Source organism: Condylura cristata, unplaced genomic scaffold (genome assembly GCF_000260355.1).
Source record: "Condylura cristata isolate star-nosed mole 26May11 unplaced genomic scaffold, ConCri1.0 scaffold00002, whole genome shotgun sequence".
Taxonomy (NCBI): Eukaryota; Metazoa; Chordata; class Mammalia; order Eulipotyphla; family Talpidae; genus Condylura; species Condylura cristata.
The window spans coordinates 54,626,230-54,643,649 of record NW_004567103.1 but is presented as its reverse complement, the minus strand read 5'-3'; the positions used below and the strand labels follow the sequence as shown (position 1 = coordinate 54,643,649).

At 32.4% G+C, this 17,420-nt stretch overlaps 1 protein-coding gene across 1 annotated transcript in view; it reads right to left on the bottom strand.

The window, feature by feature from the left end:
• The window catches only part of BAZ2B (bromodomain adjacent to zinc finger domain, 2B), a 217,253-nt gene that overhangs the window by 107,052 nt on the left and 92,781 nt on the right, over positions 1 to 17,420 (bottom strand). Inside the window, exon 3 of the mRNA XM_012727386.1 lies at positions 1,782 to 1,922. Coding sequence (XP_012582840.1) covers positions 1,782 to 1,920 — 139 coding nt within the window. The 5' untranslated portion in view covers positions 1,921 to 1,922. The remainder of the gene's footprint in view (positions 1 to 1,781; positions 1,923 to 17,420) is intronic.

The following is a 17,420-nucleotide window of genomic DNA, read 5'->3' as shown; positions in this document are numbered from 1 at the left end:
GAACTGAGTTAAACAAGATAACTGAGAATTTCTAAATAATCTTTGTGTGTAATGCGACTGCAGGCGTTTCTTTAAAATAAACCATAACATTGCAACAGTTAAGAACAAAAAACACATTACATTACCTAGATAGTGAAAAAAAATTGTACTGTAGGTATCATGTTAGTATGTGAAAATTCCAAATAAATACAGAAATTAACTATACTTTCATTAAATGTAAGCATCTCAAAAAGAAAGACACTGTAGCCTTTTAATTGGCAAATGAATAGTAAAGGTGAATTCCTTTCTAGACAAGGACATTTCTGATGTCATGCAGCAACCCAGCTTATTCCCCCTCTCTGGAATGCCTGACTACCACTACCAAAGAATCCATGCCAACTTGTGACTTATCTGAATTATAAACAATGCATGTGTTACCAATTCAGAAAACTAAGTGAGAAATAGGTGACAGCACAATGTCCAGAAAACTTAAGGTTCTGTACCCAAGGATGTCATTAAAAGACTCAATTATTGTAAAAAGGGTACTTTTCCATAACCACATATTTCAAAAGACTAATTTGAAAGTACATACAAAGTGAGTAAATGAGAAGAATATGCTCAAAGGAGCTGACAACAAAGAAAAAAGAGTTGTGAAAAGCAGGAAAGAATAATTATAAAAATACAACTCTGTGATCATTTAAATAAAGCAATGTAAGGTAAAGTTACAATCATGTTATCCACTGTTTTTGAATACTGCACATAGACAAAAGCACTTACTATTTTATATATGCCATCGTGATATTAGATATAAGGGAAGTGAGGATAAAGTTGTTGAATGAATTATTTATTGACTATACAGGGTACTCCCTATTTTTTTTTTTTTGAGGTGATGGTATTTTGTGATCACTAAAATAAAAAAAGTGGAAAACTTTTCTGATAAAAGAAAAACAAAATAAGGGCATCCTTTTCATGTCATTGATTTGAAAAAATCAAAATAATTAAACAAGTATACTTAACAATTTGCTATGGTATTTTGTTAGCAAGCATTCTGTATGTATGCATTTCATCTGTCGAAAAGCAAATCCAAATTTTAAAAAGTAAAATATAACTTAGTTCTACATTTTAATCACATAAGAAATAACCTGTAAGACAAAGAATACCTAAGGTTAAAAAAACTTCCAGATGTAATTTATCAATACTAGGTTTTGGCACAAATATACCTTCTATATAAATAGTCAAATCTAGGGACTTTCATTTCTGAATTAAAGCTCTCTCCTAAAACTGTATAAACTTTGTATCTGGGATAGAGGTTACACTCAAAACTTTCTATCAAGTAAATGATTTTTTACTTGATGTGAACTAAGGTAGTTGGAGTTTAGTGAAGGTCACTTCAAATACTGAAAGCAAATTTAGGGCAAAAGGTCATAGCATTAGTACTTAATTTTACGACCAGGGACATATACTATGTATTTCCTCACTACCCACTTCTAAGGCCAATTATTTCAAAAGGTTTTGCCTGTATTAATGTGTTAATTTAAGTGGTGAAACCAATTATGATATTAAAATGAAATTCTAAAGACTGGGTCAAATAAGTATAAAAGCAAGAAGTAACTAGTGCTGCCCCAACATGCCAACAACATGCAGAAAATGCAAAGATACTAGATACAGAACCTAGCCATTATTTAGCAAGTCAGTGGAGCTAAAGAGGACATTTTATTTATTGTTCGATAAAAAAAAAAAACTATGAACTCAAATTAGTAAAACAATAGCATTTGAAAAGTGAGTTAATAAAGAATATTTACCACATGGGTTGATTGTGGAGCTAAGTGAAGGAGCTCCAGTGGAAAGGCCGCCTTTCGATGAAGCCACAGAAGGTATAGATGATGAAGATGGTGTTGTAGTGGAGGCTGTTGAGGATGGTAACCGTTCTCCAGACTCCATATCTATGAGGGAGAAAAATGTAAGCACTCAGTATTCGACAGTGGAATTGTTCAAAAGAATGAAATATGTTTAAAATAAGTGGAAAAGTTAAGTATATTCTTTAAAATTATGAAATAATTTTAGAAATATGTTTTCAGAAAGATAAGTTATATAATACTAAACAATCAAAACCACCAATTTATGAAATAAGCTTAAATTTAAGTATAACAAATCTTCTTCCAAAGGCATGCAGTTCTTTTTCAAAATAAAACATTTTAATATAACTTTTACACTAATGGGTGTTGCCAAGGTAAGAAAATTAACACATTAACTTCCTATTCTTCCTGACTCATCATATCATCTATTCAATTATAATACTTACATCATGTTAATGTATCAAGAAAAGACCACGACTATATTTAAATGAACTGCAACTCTGTCTTCTAAATCTAAATAGCAACATGCTTATAGATCTTAGGCATCCAAAAATTTGCTCTAGTATCCCCAAATACAGTGAGCCCCCCACCAAAAGATAAATAATACACCACCGAGTTTTTATAGTCAGAGTGAACCTGGCAATAACAAAGAGTGGAACTATAACTAGCACTGTGAGTTTAGGAACTTTTTAAAGATTCGGTAAAGATAGAATCTTCGTTATTCTTGGTTCTTTGGTTCCTTTAAGTGAGCATGGACTTAATTCTTGGCCATTAACATCTTTTGGGTGACTGACTATTCTCCTTGTAGGTAAAGGATAGTTATTTTACATGGGCCCTAAGTTTTTTAATTTTGTTCATGGTTTAATGGGAATTCTAGTAACCTCAAATCTGGTCAAGTACCCAAATTTATCTTATATAATCCTTTTTATTTGAAAGAAATTTAGCAAATCCAGCTTAGCTGTTGCTGCTTACTCTAGGATATTGTTTCATGTTTACATTAATAAGAACTGACTGTTCAAACTTTTCTTTTTAGGTTAAATATTACTGATATCAGATTTTATTATTTTTTACCAGCTAAGATATAAGCATGCTTGGGAAGCAATTCTAGCAATAAATTTAAAAGGCAAAAAAAAGGTAAGAAGTTGATGTCTTTTGTATTATGAATAATACATAAAAAAATCATTGGCTTGCCATATTGTAAGAACTATTATTCAAAGATGGTTTAAAATACATGTGCACCAAGGAATGCCAGAAGCAATTGGTGAAAGTTGAAGTAGAAACTTTAAGAAAAAGATAATCTCAAAGTATCTCCTCCTCTACAATATTTACTAACAAGGGCAAGAGAGTAACTTTAAATTATATATATATATATATATATATATATATATATATATATATATACATATATACACACACACATACATATATGTATGTGTGTGAGAGAGAGAGCGAGAGAGAGAGAGAGAGAATAACTTTAAAGTAAAGATAGGAATATATTCCTGTAATAAAACATATCAACATATCAACATCACATATTCTCTGATGCAATTAAAAGGGCCTGTCACCTCTGTGATATTCTTCCAATAATAGAACCTCAATTGAATAGTGAGGAAACATCAGGAAACCCAAACTGAGAGACTGTATATAAATCAATTAACTACTTTCATCAAATACTAATGTCCTGAAAGACTAAGGAAATGCCATAGGTTGGAGACTAAACAGATATGACAAAGTCTGAAACACAGTAAGTACTCAAAATATATATATTCTTGTGGTTGAAGATAGTAAACCTACATTATGAAGAAATGACAGTACATATTACATGGTATCTTAACAAACATAAAATAGGTTCAGAAATTGTCTAGAATGTATTATCTATGATTTATCTAAATTATGTAATTTCAGTAAATTTTCAATTTCCTTATGAGTAATACTGAGATGTAATTGGGAGGATTAAATGAAATAATGTATTAAAGTGCTGAGTACCTACCATTCAGTAATTGCCAAGTTATTATTAGTAGTAAGTGAACATTTGTGTGTATAATTATCTATGTGTATGGCAGTAAAAGAAAAGTATTTTCATTTCAAGTAAATAGTTCAGGTATATCTATTTATAGGTTATGTGCATGCTTGGCAAGGTATCAGATAGATTTTGTGTTAAGAATTAAAAATAAATGCCTCATTATGTAAGTACCAATGGTAAGATGTTTGATCTTATAACTTTGAAAATAAAATGGCACACAAATAGAGTTTAAAATTAATGTTAATTCTGTGTTGGAAAATATAAACTGTTCAACAATCATATGAAATGCTATTAATTATCCAAGCATACTACATAAAAATTGGCAGAAACTTATTTTTCAGCTCATCTAAGAAAAACATATATTCATTAAAATAAAAGTGGTTTAGGTATTTAAAAACAAACTAGTTCCAGAATTTTATTAAGGCCAGAACATCCAGATGTGAAACATGCACTCCTGTAACTGCCTTCTATTCTGACCCTTCATCTCATGTTCAAACCACTAATTCTTTCTGGCCCCAAACAGCCAGATACTATTGATCAAAATGAATGAACTATAATAATAACATGATTCCCTCACCCACAACACAATAAGTATAGAATATATCAATCAGTAGTTACATCTTTTAAGGTATGATCATTTATGAGAGTATAGTTTCTAATGAAAAACTTCAGAGTTCTTTATTTAGAAAGTCACAAGGTAAAGATTACTGTCACTGAAAATGAAAATACAATATTACAATAAAAATAAATGTGTTGATGTGAAAAATGGGAGCAAAACGTGCAAAAGATAATGAGGTTGTAAATAGTTCGATTCATTCTATCTTTTAGGTGGTATAAAGAGTTTTCAACCAGTAGTGAGTCCGTAGCGCCTCCTCATCCACTAGGAAACTTCTGACAACATATGGAGACTCTTTGTATTGTCACATAGAGTGGGTGCCCTGGGTTTGAGTAGATACAGTGCAGAAAGGCTGCACTATAATGCAGGAGCTCCTACATACTGAATACTAGCTGACCTAAGGCATTATTAGTAGTGCAAAGGATAGGAAATGCTGATATAAAGATTCAAAAACCATATTACTGGAATTGGAATTCAATTAACTAAAAATGTCTTGTTAAGTAGGAATTTCATATAACTATTTTAATATTCAGCCTGTTTGTGATGACTTAAAGTGACTGCAAAATACAATAAAATATATTCTACCTATCTGTTGTGTCAGCCCAGGTCTAGAATCTCTTATTTTACAGTTTATCCTAACTGTTAAAAACTGATCATACATGATATGCAATTAGCACATATCATAATAACATGCTCATTCTGGATAATGTGAATGTATTGTATTTTACATTTCTAACAGAAATCAAAATTACCACAACTTCTTCCCTGCACAATGATATTATATTCTACAAAAAGATTCAATTATCAGTTGTTAATGATAATACTGTTTAAGTTCGTGCATACGAAATGTTTCTTTCTGTGTAATCATAGAGTATATGAACACTGACAGCTGCTAGGTGTAAAACTGAACAGCTGCAAACGGGAAAAGACAAGGCATATGGCTGAGAAAGGTAAACATGATCACTGCCCTGTGTTTCAGTGCATGGCTTAGTATTGAAACTACAGACTCAGGATTCTGAAAGTAGACATAGAAATACTGGATGTGTGTCTTTATCTATGTAATACCGAAAGGTTCTCTGTGGGAATTTAAGGCATAAAAGTAGCTTTGGTGAACGCTTTTCCTTTAGAATGTAACTACAAGTGAAGTACAACACTTGGGGAGAATGTGAAGAGACAGTAACTATGTTGCTCCTTTGACAACATTTAGATAAATAATACAATTCACCATAATAAGTATCAAAACAAAACCAAGTAACAAATAGAAATAGGGCAATAGATTTAAAACAAAATATAATGTTTATAGGGAAAGAATTCTTTTTACAAAATCTTTATTTACCTGTTTTCCAGAAAGTTGTTTCAAGTCATTAAGTAAATATTATGTATTGTGGTTTAAATATGAGTATTGTAGTTTAAATATGAGTATATAAAATAGATCAATATCCTACTGCTTAACACATTTTAACTACCATTGTAAGTAGTTCAACAATTATATTCCCAAACAAAAGTGGCTGGCAATCAGTTTCCCTGTCTGTAGCCTGGGATCTGGAGCAAGTCTCAAATAACCCCTAAATTTGAGTTTCTTTGTCTGAAAAATAAGACTGAATGATCTACTCCTCAATTCCCACTCACAGTTTTATCAATCTGATGGTTAAAAAAAAACAAAATTACATTGCATTAAAACATGTAACAATTTAATTCCATGTTTCATTGGCCTATATTCTATCTCCAAAGTGTACTAAGGTAAATTACAGATTTTCATTAAATATCTTAAAGATTTACTCTGCCATATTTATACCTCAAGAGACTGAGTAACAAAAAATTATCCAAGAGTAAAGAAGTCATTTTCATTTTGCTCAGTAAATAATCCATTCAGAGTGATCTTGTTTCATGCAAAGGCTTAGGTATTGCTTTGCAATAGGATCAGTGAGGAAAAGGTTATTTTAAGATATAAGAAAAAGATGTAAGAAAGAATATGAAAGAAAGATGTAAGATTTAACAACTGTCGATCAACTAAAGCATAGGTAGAATCTATGAATTTTAAATATTGACCTAGAAATATATAAAAAGGATACAAAGGCTCGATGAATAACAAAGAGAAACAAATGTCTAGTGAGCTGATCCTTTCATCTACAAATGAAAGAGGTCAAAGAACAAGCAAAAAAGAAAAACTAGAACTTTGCTTAAAAGGTAACGAAAAATTAATGGAATTTTTATGACATTTCTGGATAGTGACTGAGGCTGGTGCATAAAAGATTGATAAAATAAAGCAGGGTAACAAACAGAAGTCATATTACTTTATATAAGATATCCACATACCCTCAAAAGCCAAGAAAATAATAAAGCCAAGGTTACATGACTGATGAAAAAGGATAACAACTCCTTAAGTGGAGAAGAAGCAGAGCTTATCTAACAAAGGAAACAAGTATTTCTTTTTTTCTTTTGGAGACAAATATTTCTTTAAAAAAAATCAGGGCAATAGTTTGTGAATGCAAAAATTTTTGTCTTGATCACCCTGATCAGATCTCCTTTTGAATATTCTCACTCCTGTATTCAAAAGTTTTCAATTAATCCAAGAAATGTACTCACACATATGAATGAAGATAGAAAGGGTATTTATCATATGTATTAACTGCAAAAGACTTTAAAAGCTGAATGCTCCATCAAAAAGGGGTTGCTAAGTTATGGTACATCTTAAGAGAATATTGCACAGTTATTAAAAAAGAATACTAGCTAATGTGTTAAATGAAGAGGAAAGTAAGGGAAAACATAAATAGCAAGGTCAGGTGTTTGATAAAGAAAAAAACAGAATAGATTCTTATGCCTGAATTTTGAGAATGTTTCTGGAAAAAAAATCTAAGAAAACTGTTCATTCCTTTACTTCTAGGTAAAGGAATTGAGGAACCAGAATCTAGGATGGGAACATCATGTTTCACTGTATTATCTTTTTCTACTACTTAAATAATTTACCATGTTTTGGTGTTAGTGAGTTACTTTAATTTTAAAAGAAAAAAGATTTCTAAAAGCTTTTCAGTGCTACGAATTACCTTTCAAAAGGTTTAGGGGACCTTTACGTGCCTTGGAAGCTGACAAGGAGGGTAACAGGTAGAAGCTACGTCTCTAGCTCATTCACTACCTGTATTTATATTCTTTTACCTGCTTTGTTTATTGGGATTCCACATGAGATTTTGAAGAGGTCTGAAGAATGAGACCCACTGTTCAAAAAAGCATTTAAATCACTATTCTAAAGGATATCTGTCTAATACCAATTCTCAATAACATGGTCATCTGTCCAACCTTGTTTACTGTGACTTTAAAATGTAAATCAAAACTTAGGTAGGAGGCAACTCACTTCTCTTGTCTTTATCTCTAATTTGAAGTTACTGCACAATGTAGCCTAGAATCAGATCTCATTCCCTCATAGAGTATATCTCCTTAATTCCATACCCCAAATTCCAGAGCCTAACAGGCTGAATCAATCACCTTCTTGGGAAGCTATAGGTGATGCACCCTATTATGCAACCCGCATTGACGAGGCTGCAGCTAACTTGCAGTGCTGCGCCCCAACTGGTTGTACACCAGGGAGAGCCCAATTTTACTTCCACACTAATCTTAAGTAGATCCCCTTTTAGTATTTCCATAGTTCCAACCTGTCAATGCAACCAATAGTTTTCCTCTAAAAACAAGGGGTATGCAATATATAACTTGTGGACAGGGTGCCAATTTTTGGCAAATCAAGTTTTATTTGTTTTTATAGTATCTGTGACTGTTTTTCAGTACAGTGGTAGGATATAATAATTGAAATAAAAGATGGTAAGGGCTGCAAAATTTAAATACTTACTGTCTCTTTAATAAGAATAAAGAAGTTTGCTGTTCCCTACTCTATAGTCTAGATGACCAATATCATTCTTACCTGATCTAATTTACAAACTCATACCAGTACTGCCATCCTCACTGCTAAAATCCAATCTTCACAGAGCAATCACTGTTAAAAACACATTTGATAATAGATAATGTCACTGCCTTGCCTAACCTTTTAATAATACTGAGTTATAGTTAAGGTAGACTAGGAAATCATTGAAAAGCTCCACAGAGTCCTACCATCTACCTCTTTAGCTTCATACATACTACGTGCACAAATACTTTCAGCTAAAATAGCTGGATATAAAACATAAAGAGAGATTAAAGAGACATTTTTCACAATCACAACTATGACTTTTTCCTTGACATTCTTATCAACTCTAAAAGAATCATGTTAAGTGACATGATGAAATGAGGTTAGGATGAGGGAGACAATTAAATACTGATTCTATTTATTTATCTTTTGGAATGTGTTCATAATTTAATAACCTGGGATGTAATTGAAAATAAACTCATCAAATTTTCAGTGAAATAATTTTAGTGAAAATACTTATTTATACAGTATTGCAATAAAATTGTTAATGAGCCAGATATGAAAAAATTGACAATTCAAAATTTATATATAAAAAAGCACCACAAACACAAAATTGAGAAAACCACTAAAATGACAATATTATTACTAAAAAATTATTTTTATCACCATCATTATACTACTTAATAAAAGCCTAGTATTATACCACCTTGCTATCGTCAAAGGTGTTAAGTGCTAGAAATAGAAGTCTGGATCTATTATTTCCTTTGAAGAATTCTGTTTGTAAACTGTTTTATTTAGATTAATATTAGAACATGCTACTTTTTGGACACCATAGTTTTAAATACTATGTAATGGAAGAATGAAGTCATAGAAGAATAGATCAGGCACTGTGAACAATAAAATAATGTGACAGAAAAGTTTAATGAAATAAATATTTTTAAATGAAGTTTTCAGTTTCAAAATAAGAAAACCAACTAATGAATACTGTGGTTCTAGCAACTTCTGGTTTTTAAAAAGTCCTCTAAAATCTCTGCCTTAGCCTCTACCCCTCACCCCTTTTTCTTTTCACTTTCTTATACTATAAAGACCCAGTAGAAGAAAGTGGGAAAAATGGGGCCAATGGCTCACCATTTTCTGGGAAGAATTTCAACAAATAAATGACAATTAAACTTAAATATTGATTCAAGTGGACCAACACCACATATACATTAAAAATCTTATATCTAATACTATCTAATACATGAAAATATTTATGGTATGAAGATAAATGGAAAGGAAACTTATACAACATAAACATAATATGATCTATTTTTTTCTAAGTACAGATATATGAACAGGTATGAAGGAAAAAGAATGAAAGAAAATAGAACAATGGTTATCTCAGAATAGTGGTATTATGAGTGATTTTTTACTCCTTTTAATGTTTTAAACCTCTTCCAATTATCTACATTAAAAATCATCACACAAAAATTAAACACACTCATTTTTAAAAGAGGAAGAAATACCCTTCGAATGTAAGTCAGGCACAGGAAAAATACTTGATCAAGAATATAATGGTCTATTTTACAGATGTAAAACTTGTCCTAGATTAAATTCTCAAGAACACTTGAGGAAAGTGACTAATAATCATATGTTCTAGATGGTTCAAAAGAGATGAATTAGTCACAAACTCTGGACATAGATTTCCAGTTATCATTAAGTAGTGTCACATTACAAAGGACACTGAACATTATTTTTTCACTATTAAAACACATACATTTTTTATAACTACCATATTTATGTTACTGGCTTAGAATACCTAATTGTTTGCTAACTAAAAGGCAGGATTTTAGAATGGGTCATAAACTGCCAGCAATAATTTTTCATTAATAATGTTCAATAGCTTACTAACCTATGAGAAGGTTATTATTTCCTGATACCCAAATGTATATCACATAAAGTAGTTGCTGATTACTGAGTAAGTTATTATAAACATACTTGAAAGTAATAGAAAAAGTTTTGACAATGCAATAAAAAATATAAAGAAGAATCAATGAAAATTTTAGAATCAAAATAAAAGAGCTCATTGAATGTGAAGAATAGCAGAATGGATTTGACATAAAAAAAAGTCAATGAACTTGAGGATTGATCAATGGAAATTATCAAATCTGAAAACAAAACATTACATTAAAAGCAATGAATGATCATGTGGGATAATAGCAGAAGTTTTAACATTCATGTCATTAAAGTTATAGGAGAGGGCCCTCTGTGGTGGTGCAGCAGGTTGGAGCGCTGCACTGTGAATTTAAGCGAAGTTATAGCTGCTCAGTGCAAGTTCTATCCATTCTCCAGAGATGACCTGCATGGCGCAGCAGATCTTTCCTGTCTCACCCACTGCTCCCCATAACAGTGTACTTGGTCGATCTAGCTGCCTGTTCTGCTCCCCACTCTGTCTCTGGTGAATCTTCTTGCCACCCCTGCACTTCTGGCTGTATCCCATTTCTGTATGCATAAATAAATAAATTTTTCCCAAAACGTTATAGGAGAGGTGAAAAGGAGTGATATTTAAAAATTGTTGGATAAGATGTTAACAGAAAACTTCCCATTTGGAGTAAAAGACAGAGAAGCTGGCAAACCCCAGCTTGGATAAACTCAAAGAAATTTTAAATTCTAATAGGAGGGATAATATTTCACCTAAGTATACCACTTTTACCTAATGAATTCAAATTTTAAATAGTCCCTCTGGGAAAAGAACCAAATTAACCATGTTTTTCCTGAAAAGAAGTTGATTTCAAAGATTGTACTGTACTATTTCCCTCACATTCCTTTATTTTATTAATTGTCAAAAATTGAGATATCTTGGCCCTCCCTGGTGGCGCAGCGGGTTAAAGCACAGCACTGAGAATCTGAAGCCACTTCCTCATGAGTTCGATTCCCGCCTGCAGCCTGCCCGGGAGGAGACCACATGGCGAGCCAGACCTCTCCTGGCCCGCCCGCTGCTTCCCTCAGCAGTGTACTTCGTAGATCTGCCTATTCTGCTCCCCACTCTGTCTCTGGTGAAGCCTCTCACCGCCCCTGAGCCTCTGGCCTGTACCCCAGTTCTGTATGCACAAATAAATAAATAAATCTTAAAAAAAAAAAAAAATTGAGATATCTTAACAATATCTTACTTCTAAAGTAGACAACTTTAATATTAATTACTTCTTTCTAATTTCTATACTAGAATTTTTTAATGCTAGGGTCCAAAGGAATGTACAAAATGCGCAATTTATTTTTGTGAATACTAAATTTCCTTGTAATTAAAAATTATCACTGAAAAAAATCTGGATCAATTCACACATAAAATAGAGGAAACATAAATTAGTCAAATCTTTCATTACATTTTTTAATGCAAGACTTCAAGTATGGTCCAAATATTTTATGCACTATGTATACTACACAAGTCCAAAATAGCAAAATGACTAACATGTCCTGGGAATGTACCACCATGTAACTTAGCTAACATTAAGAAAATTTTAATACTATAGTTTTACCTCATAAAATCTGAACAAAACATTTACAAGCAAGAAAATTGAAACAGCAATCAAAACTCTTCAAAAAAAAAAAAGAAGTCGGGGCCAGGTGGTTTTATAAGTGAGTTCTACCAAACTTTCAAAGATGAACTAATACCCATTCTACTCAAAATCTTTCAAAAAACTAAGAAAGAATATTTCCAAATACATTTTATGAGAACAACGTCATACTAACACTGAAAGCAAACAAAGACAACACATAGAAAACTACAGGCCTGTCTCTCTAATGAACACACAGATGCTAAAATCACCAATAAAATAATAACAAACCAAATCCAACAATGCATCAAGAGAATAACATACTATGCCCAAATGGGATTTATTTCCAATGAGACCAGAATGGTTCAACATCTGAAAGTCATCAGTGTAATTCACCACAAACAACAAAAAGATAAAACCATATGATCATATCAATAGATGCAAAGAAAACATTTGATAAAGTTCAACATCCATCTATGATGAATTTCTTTTAAATATAGGGATAAAAATAACATATCTCAGATAATAAAAATCTTATTTGACAAACCCACAGTCAGCATCATTCTTGAAGCCTTTCCACTAAGATCCAGTACAAGACTAAGATCCTGTACAAGACTAAGATCCTGTACAAGACTAAGATCCTGTACAAGACTATGATCCTGTACAAGACAAAGATGTCTACTCAATGCATAAAAGGAAAACAAATTGAGAAAGAAGTAAAGCAACCATTTTTTTCCAGATGTATGATAATATATAGAGAGAACCCCAAAAAATTCATGGAAATATTAATTAAAATAACAAATTAGGGGCCTTTCATGGTGACATAGTGGATTAAAGTACAACTATCTGCAACCACTGCAGCCAGCACAAATTCAATCCCTGGTGAGCATGTGACCAGCATGGTGTGGCAGACCTGTCCTGTCCCACTCTCTGCTCCCCTCAGCAGTGTATTTCAGTCAATCCAACTGTTCCACTTCCCATTCTCTCTCTTGGGAGTCCTTTCACCCCTCAGACCTTTGGCCTGTACCCCAGTTCTTGTCTGCATAAATAAATAAATCTTTGAAAAACAACAACAAAAAAAATAGTTAACTAGTAGGAATTACAAAATCAAATTTCAAAAATCAGTTGCCTTCCTATATATAAACTATCAGCCTGAAGAAGAAGAAATTTAAAAACCCATCCCATTTGTAATTGCATGGAAAAAAAACTAATTATATTGGAATAAGCATCATGATTTTAACAAAGAAGGCAAAAGATCTATACAAGGAAAATAATTAGACACTGTTAGAAGAAATAGAAAAGACAACAAAGAAATAGAAAGACATTACCTGCTTATGGACCAAAAGAATAAACATCATCAGAATGACCATCCTGCCCAAAGCAATTTACATTCAATACAACTCCAATAAAATTTGCAATGATGTTCTTTTAAAAAATGAAACAAATACTCCTAAAATTGATATGGAATCCAAAAAGACCCTGAATAGCCAAAATTCTTCTAACAAAAAGGGGGAAATGAGAGCATTATACTTCCAGACTTCAAACTATACTACAAAACTGTAATAATAAAAACCACATGGTCCTGGAAAAAAACATAAACACAGAACAATAGAATCAAATTGAATGTCCAGAAATAAAGCCATATATAAATGATCAACTAATCTATGACAAAGGAGCAAATAATATACACTGGAATATGGAAAATCTCTTCAACAAAAAGTGCCAGGAAAATTGGATTCCCACATGCAAAATAATGAAACTAAACAATTATCTTATACTGTGCAACTTCAAAGTAGATAAGATTTGGATGTAAGATGTGAAACCATAACATATATAGAAGAAAATATAGGCAAAACACTCCATGATACAAATTTCAGAACACTTTTAAGAACTCATCTCCAGAAGAAAAGAAAACAAAGGTGAATATACAAAGCTGAGACTATATCAAACTAAAAAGCTCCTGACAGCAAAAGACATAGTAACCAAAACAAAAAGACACTCTAATGAAAGGGGGAAAATATTGGCATCCCATACATCTGATAAAGGGCTCTTATCAAAGATCTATAAAGAGGTCACACAACTCAATAAAAACAAAATAAAGAACCAGTCAAAAAATAGGCAGAAGGACTAGATAGACACTTCTCCAAAGAAGAAATACAAATGGCAAACAGGCACATGAAAAAAATGTTCACTATTATTTGTTAAATGCAAGTAAAAACCACAAAGATACCTTACAACACTGAGAATGAACCATATTAAAGAACCAGAAACTTCAAGTGTTCATGAGGATGTGCAGAAAAAGGAAACTTCTTACAATGCTGGGAGGAATATAAACTGGTCCAACCACTATGGAAAGCTGTGTAGAGGACCCTCAAAACATTACAAATGGATCTGCCATCTATTCCACTCCTAGGGATTTACCCAAAGGTAATAAAAACAATAATTCAAAAGGAAACTTCACTCCTATGCTTATTGCAGCACTTTACAATAGCCAAACTACTGAAAAAAGTTCAATGCACAAACAACAGATGAATGGATCAAGAAGAAGTGGTATATATAAATAATGGAAAACTATTCACCAATCAAACAAGATAATCTCATGCCATTTGTAGCTACATGGATGGACCTGAAAGGGTTGATGCTAAACAAAAATCAGACCAAAGGAAAAAAAATATCAGATGGTTTCACTCTATATGGAATATAGAAAAAACAGACAAAGACAAACCTTGAAAGTTTACCATGAATATGTAGCAACCAAGAGGGGAGAGAAAAGAGAAGAGGGGCAAAACAGGCTGGGGGAAACGCAAAATTGGACATGATGATGGACGACAGTTGTTTTGATAAACATAGCTGAGGGAAGAAATCATATATTATGTAAAAATTAAATTAAGATACTTGTGATAAATTAATAAAAAATTAAGATTTTTTAAAGTTTTTTTTTATTAACCTAAGAGTCATTTCTTTAGGTGGATGAAGATAACCCTGCTAAGTGTCTTAATCTATCATAAACTCCTAAAAGGAAAAGAGGTCATAATTTAGACTTTACAACTCAAAGAAAATAATTCAATAGTTTTATTTCATTATTTAATGATAATGTCAACACTTTCCATTTAAACTCAGTATTATAGGACATTTATTATAATTTAGCAATCTGCAATTCTTACTTTTAACTTGCCACAAATCTCAGTGTTTGTAACAAACACCTTAGTCCTTAACATCTTAAGTAGTAAGTACAGATACTTGCTTAATTTAAAATACAACCAAGAATAAGAGCACCAGGTACACAAGAATATGGCACTGAAACAAAATTCCTTTGGTTCTCAGAATGTATTTACTATAGAGACAAACTCAAATTACAATATATAAAGGCCACTCCAGGAATTTTTTTCTGTATGGTTATACCTCAAATAAATTGAAATTTTAGAAAATTAAATTCCTTCCTTACTTTTCATTCCAATTTTTAAGAATAGCATGCAACTGGACAGCAAGCAATTGTGATGAACCAAAAAAAAAATCTATGTATCAAGTCTAGTATAAATCTGCATAGATGGAGTAGGTAGATAAGTTAACCATTAACTCACCACGTGCAGATAATTAAATTTAAAATAATAAAGACCAAATACAATGTAAAAATCACACTAACCAAATGCCCACAGTTATAACATTATCATTACAAAAAGTTTTATAGTACAGTGGTGAAAGGAATGATAATTTTCACTCAGACACTGGAATTATTTTGTGTGACAGCCTATTTCATATTGACCAACTAGCCCCATTACAAAGTAAGACAAAGAAAGATAATACACAGAAAACACTGGCTACCCACTCTAAAATTTAAAATCGTTACTGTCTGTGGAATTCTATAGTCCCACTTGAAGCAACAGTTTGATACCTGAGGATAATAATACATGAATCGTGAAAATCAGAGAAGGATCATAAAAAACGATATATTCTGGGTCATTGTCAAAGAAGCTTGAAAAACACTGCTCTATTTGGCTTTCTAATAATATACAGTTTAAGGGACACACAAAAATATTTTACAGTCCCTAATCATATTGGCTGCTATATAGGAATTTTATTTTTGTGTGTGTATGTGTTTATACATATGTGTGTGCATGTGTTTGCATTACTACACTAGCAGATCCATGCTTTTTGTACCCAGTCTATTATTAATGGCTGTATAAAATTTTCAGAATTTCTCTAAGACTCAAGGACCTACACTTAAACTTTCAGTCTAAGACAAAGAAATAAGGGCTATTATATTAGTTGGACGTCTGGTGTACCACCTAAATGCTAGAATCTTCTTCTCTGTATACTCTGCCAATTAAAGATCCGTTATTTCGCCCAGATGCTGTACACCAATTATACAAAGTTTAACCACGTATGGAAACATCAAATGTTCAGCCCTACAGAAAGTATTTGTTAAACCAAGAATAGTGATAAATATTTAGAATAAAATGAATAAGTCAGTTAGTTTAAATAGCCTAATTCAGGGTTTACAGCTCAATAAAGCTGGGACAGTGATGGAAATGTTATCAAAGTTGAGTTAAACTGATTTCTTGCTTATAAGAAATTGAACTAAGGAACAGTTGCATTGGTACCAGGTATTGAAAAATTGTAGAGTCAGGAAGTGGGATGGCAGTAGTATGTAGATTAATAAAAAATAAATAATTTAGATATGCAGTGGAAAGAGGTAACATTTAACTGTTACTTTGTTAGCGATTAGGGTATCTATATTAAAAGTTATAAGTTTCCTCATACTCAGGAAAATTTTAAAAAATGCTTACTCTGAAAAAGAAAAATACTTCTGAAAATAGTCATCTTAGCATCCAAATCCAAGTACAGATGTATAATTGTTTTATAATAGACAGGGCACACTGTATAGTTTAACTATTCTCTAATGATTACATTTATGATTCATCTGTACCTGTCAATTTCAGAATCTACACAAATCACAGGATACTATCTCATATTGCAGTAAAATAGAAGAAATGACATTTCAAAAACTGTGCTATGCCTTCCTGGTGGTGCGGCGTGTTAAAGCACAGCACTGAGAAGATAGAGCCACATCCGCATCAGTTAGATCCCCGCCCACCCCATAGGTGACCACCTGGTGCAACAGATGTCTCCTGACCCGCCCGCTGCAGTGTACTTCGTCAGTTGGCCTGTTTTGTTCCCCACTGTCTCTGGTGAATCCTCTCACTGCCCCTGCACCTCTGGCCTGTACCCCAGCTCTGTAATGCATAAATAATAAATCTTTTAATAAAAAAACTGTGCTACTGAAGTTAAAGACAAAATACTGTGAATTCTGATAACATTTCAAGGAAAAATATTACACATGAAGTAGCTATTCTCATTTTACCTGTGTTAAAAAAGCTGTTATGGGCCCTCCCTGGTGGCGCAGTGGGTTAAAGTACGCCCGCTGCTCCCCTCAGCAGCATACTTCGTCAATCTGCCTGTTCTGCTCCCCACTCTGTCTCTGGTGAAGCCTCTCACCCTCCGCATCTCTGACCTGTACCCCAGT